This window comes from Chrysochloris asiatica, unplaced genomic scaffold (genome assembly GCF_000296735.1).
Source record: "Chrysochloris asiatica unplaced genomic scaffold, ChrAsi1.0 scaffold00347, whole genome shotgun sequence".
Taxonomy (NCBI): Eukaryota; Metazoa; Chordata; class Mammalia; order Afrosoricida; family Chrysochloridae; genus Chrysochloris; species Chrysochloris asiatica.
Window position 1 is genome coordinate 1,364,652 of NW_006408865.1, and position 3,772 is coordinate 1,368,423.

At 38.7% G+C, this 3,772-nt stretch overlaps 1 protein-coding gene across 6 annotated transcripts in view; it reads left to right on the forward strand.

Annotated features, from left to right (window-relative positions):
• The window catches only part of APAF1 (apoptotic peptidase activating factor 1), a 195,385-nt gene that overhangs the window by 71,472 nt on the left and 120,141 nt on the right, over nt 1–3,772 (forward strand). For 5 of the 6 annotated variants that reach the window (XM_006875933.1, XM_006875935.1, XM_006875937.1 and 2 more), the window contains exon 12: nt 2,979–3,105. The exons of the other annotated variant lie outside the window; for it this stretch is intronic. In XM_006875933.1, coding sequence (XP_006875995.1) covers nt 2,979–3,105 — 127 coding nt within the window. The remainder of the gene's footprint in view (nt 1–2,978; nt 3,106–3,772) is intronic. 6 annotated transcript variants of the gene reach the window in all.

Sequence of the window (3,772 nt, forward strand, 5' to 3'; positions counted from 1 at the left end):
GGTAATGTGGAAGGCCATTGAAAAAGAGGAAGACCCCAGTGAGATGGATTTGGCACAGTGGCAGCCGCAGTAGGCTCAAGAGTAACAATTATGAAGGTGACGCATGACTGGCAGTGTTACTTTCTGTTGTGCATAGAGTAGTTATGAGTTGCAGCTGATTAGGTGACACCTAACAACAATCTTAATGATGATATCCTGCTTAAAACCCTAACCTCTCTAGGTTTCTTTGGTTTTGTGTGTGCTGTTTGCTCTTTTCCTTTCTTGTACACTGTCCCTTTCCCTCCAAAGTTTTTTTTCTCATGGACTCATCTGATATATTTCTTGAGATGACCCTTTTGCTCAAGGTCTGCCCTACTCCTCCCATAGCACCTTCTTCTTTTCCCTGGCTTTTATCGCCCTGTATGGTAGTTGCTTGTTTACTTGCTAGTGTTTTGATTTCTGGCAGCACAGTGTATGTACAATAGAGTGAAACACTGCTCAGTCCTGTACCATCCTCAAAATTGTTGCTATGTTTGAGTGTGTTGTTATAGTCACTGGTCAGTCCATCTCGTTCAGGGCCTTCCTCTTTGTTGCTTACCCTCTTCTTTAGACCAACCAGTAACATGTCCAAAGTACATGAGAAAAAGTCTTGCTGTCCTCGCTTCTAGGAATCATTGTGGTTGTACTTCTTTCAACACAGATTTGACAGATGTCAGGCTGAAAGCGTCTCCTGACCCATAGCTGCAGGAGCTGATGAACCCAAGATTGGCAGGCTAGATGGCAGGCTTCTGGTTGCAGAGGCTAATAAATCCAGTATCAGCCAGCAGGCAATGTGGTAGACCTCTGGCTCAACGTCAAAGAACTGGGGTCAGGTGACAAGTCAGAAGGAGGATCAAGACTCAGCCAAAAATAAGCAAGTTTTGCCTGAGTGTCCAGTAGCAGTCCATACCCCCAAGGAAATTTAATTTCAATTGAATGGCTGTTCATGGAAGTAATTGTATTTTAGTAGATCTCATCATGGAGACTTACTACATCTTCACTATCAAATCACGAAGAATCTAGATCCAGCCAGGTTGACACAAAGTCTTAATATCACAGTACTGCAAACCTCTTCTTTCTTTACTATATAAAGGTTTAGTTTAGTATATGACTAATTTTAATAGGGTTTCAGCTTTCAGGTAAATCATTTTTTCTCTCTTTGTTTTTTCATTGATCACATACTTTTCAGATATTTATTATATACCCATCATTGTGACAAGTTACTTTCTGAGCTTAATTTGGGGAATTGACTAGATAGATCATGGGGTAAAAAAGAATATTTAAAAATGAGATCCTTTGAACTTTGCTAGTAACTTACCAGTTATTTTGAGATTATAATTATGTGTTTGATCTCTTCTAATAAATTATAATACTTTCTGGGCAGGGTCTCAGTCTTATTTACCTTTATGCTTTATTTTATCATTTGGTCTACCTTGTATGTGTTTAGTTTAGTTTTCTTTTAAGATTAATAACTGGCATCTTTATTTGCTAGGCATGTTTACAGCAGGTTTGCCTTGATTTTATGTATAAGATAATGAAAACATAGTTGTTGTTGTTAAGTGCCATCGAGTCGATTCTGACCCATAGAGACCCTGTATAGGGTTTCCAAGAAGCAGCTGGTGAGCTTGAACTGCCAACCTTACAGTTCAAACAACTTTGCAGTCTGACGCATTAGCTCACAGTGCCACACCAGAACTCCGTAAACACTTGGTAATTATATGAGTTTATTGTTGTTGTTAAGTACTGTTGAGTCGGTTCCGACCCATAGCAACCCTGTATAGGGTTTCTGAGGAGCAGCTGGTGAGCTTGAACCACCAACCTTATGGTTCAAAGTGACTTTGCTGTGCAGCACATTAACCCACAGCACCACACCAGGACTCCATGAGTTTTCACACCTAATAATTGGTTGATGTAAGTCTTTTTTTTTAGGTCTGTCTCCAAATTCTTGATCCTTAGACAAAACACAATACCATTTACTTACTTACTTGTACTAAAAGATACAGTCTTGATTGGGGTATATATGCCTGATATTCAGACACTTTTAATGCTTTCGTCCTGTTTTAAGTATATATTAAATTCTTTTACCCTGTTTATCTAGAAGAAATACAATACCTATACTAGTGGAATATTTGTATTTAGCAGATTCAGATAATGAGAAAATTGCGTTGACTAATATTTTTTCTGACTGAGTAATTGTACTTAGAACAGTTTTAAAATGCATCATCATAATGGTAGGTGTCATGTTATACCTTAGGAAATGTGAAGTTTTATTTTGTTGATAGCATCTGTACTTGGATAAGCAGTGGTGATTTTGAAGGGCTTGCTTCTACTCTGTCTTGTACAGAGTTGCTATAAGTCAGAATTGACTAGCTGGCAGTGGATTTGTTTGGTTTTGTTTCTTTTTTTCCTTTTATAGGCGCTCTGGTGGGTGACACAGTGCTTAAGTACTTGGCTTAAGCAAAAAGTTGGTGGTACAAACATACCCAGCAGTTCCACGGGAGAAAGATCTGGCAGTCTACACCTGTAAAGATTACTTCACAGAAAACTCTGTGGGGCCGTGCTGCCCTGTCACAGAGAGTCACTGTGAATTGGGGGCAGCATGGTGGCCCTAACAACAGCAACATGTTTATATGTGTTCTCAGCAAGTTACCATTATTAATATGTCAAAGGAAAATAGAAAGTGACATGGGACTTGATCAACTAGATTTCTTTCACCACAGTGACATTTATGACAGATAACAGATTGCTTGATTAGGGTAACGTTTCTCTTAAAATTTCACTTTTGTTAATATCATGCTTTTTCTTCAGGTAATCTGGGCTTTGTCATTTACAAGTTGATAGTTTGGAGAATTTTATATTTTTTGGAAAATAACTATTTAAAAGATAGTTATTACTGAAAGAGAATGCTTAACTTTTATTGTCATTTATTGGGTTTCTGTTCATTTTTTCCATGTGTTTAGAAACAAAAAAAACATCAAGAATCTCTCCCGGTTAGTTGTCCGCCCCCATACAGATGCTGTTTACCATGCCTGCTTTTCTGAGGACGGTCAGAGAATAGCGTCCTGTGGAGCTGATAAAACCTTACAGGTAAAAAATATGTTTTGAAAAAGTCGAGAGAGGTCTGTACTTCCCAGCTTAGGATATGTTTAAATCCTAAATTTCAAGAAAATTGTGCACATTAGAAATAGAGAAATCTAAATCTCTTGAGCATTTTATGAAAGATTTTTCAAGGTAATATATATTTCCTTTTAAGTGCCATTGAATTGGTTCCAACTGATAGTAGCTCTTATAAGGTTCGTTGTTGTTGTTATGTGTCATCGAGTCAGTTCCAACCCATAGTGACCCTGCATAGGGTTTCCAGGGAGCAGCTGGTGAACTTGAACCACTGACATTGCAGTTCAAACCAACTTTGCAGTCCAGCGCATTAACTCACAGCGCCACACCAGGACTCCATATAAGGTTTATGAGGCTATAAATCTTTCTCCTGAGGAGCACCTGTTGGGCTCAAACAGCTGACTTGTGGTTCATAGTCCAGTGCTTATCCTTCCTGAATATGTATGTATTGTAAGTGTTTTAAGTTGTTAAGTGCTGTTGAGTTGGTTCTGACTCCTAGTGACCCTGTATAGGGTTTTTCAGGAGCAGCTGGTGAGTTTGAACCACCAATCTTATAGTTCAAGCTGACCTTGCAGTCTAGTACTTTATTGCACAGTGCCACTCCAAGACTCCAGATACTATAATGTTGTTGTTAGGTGCC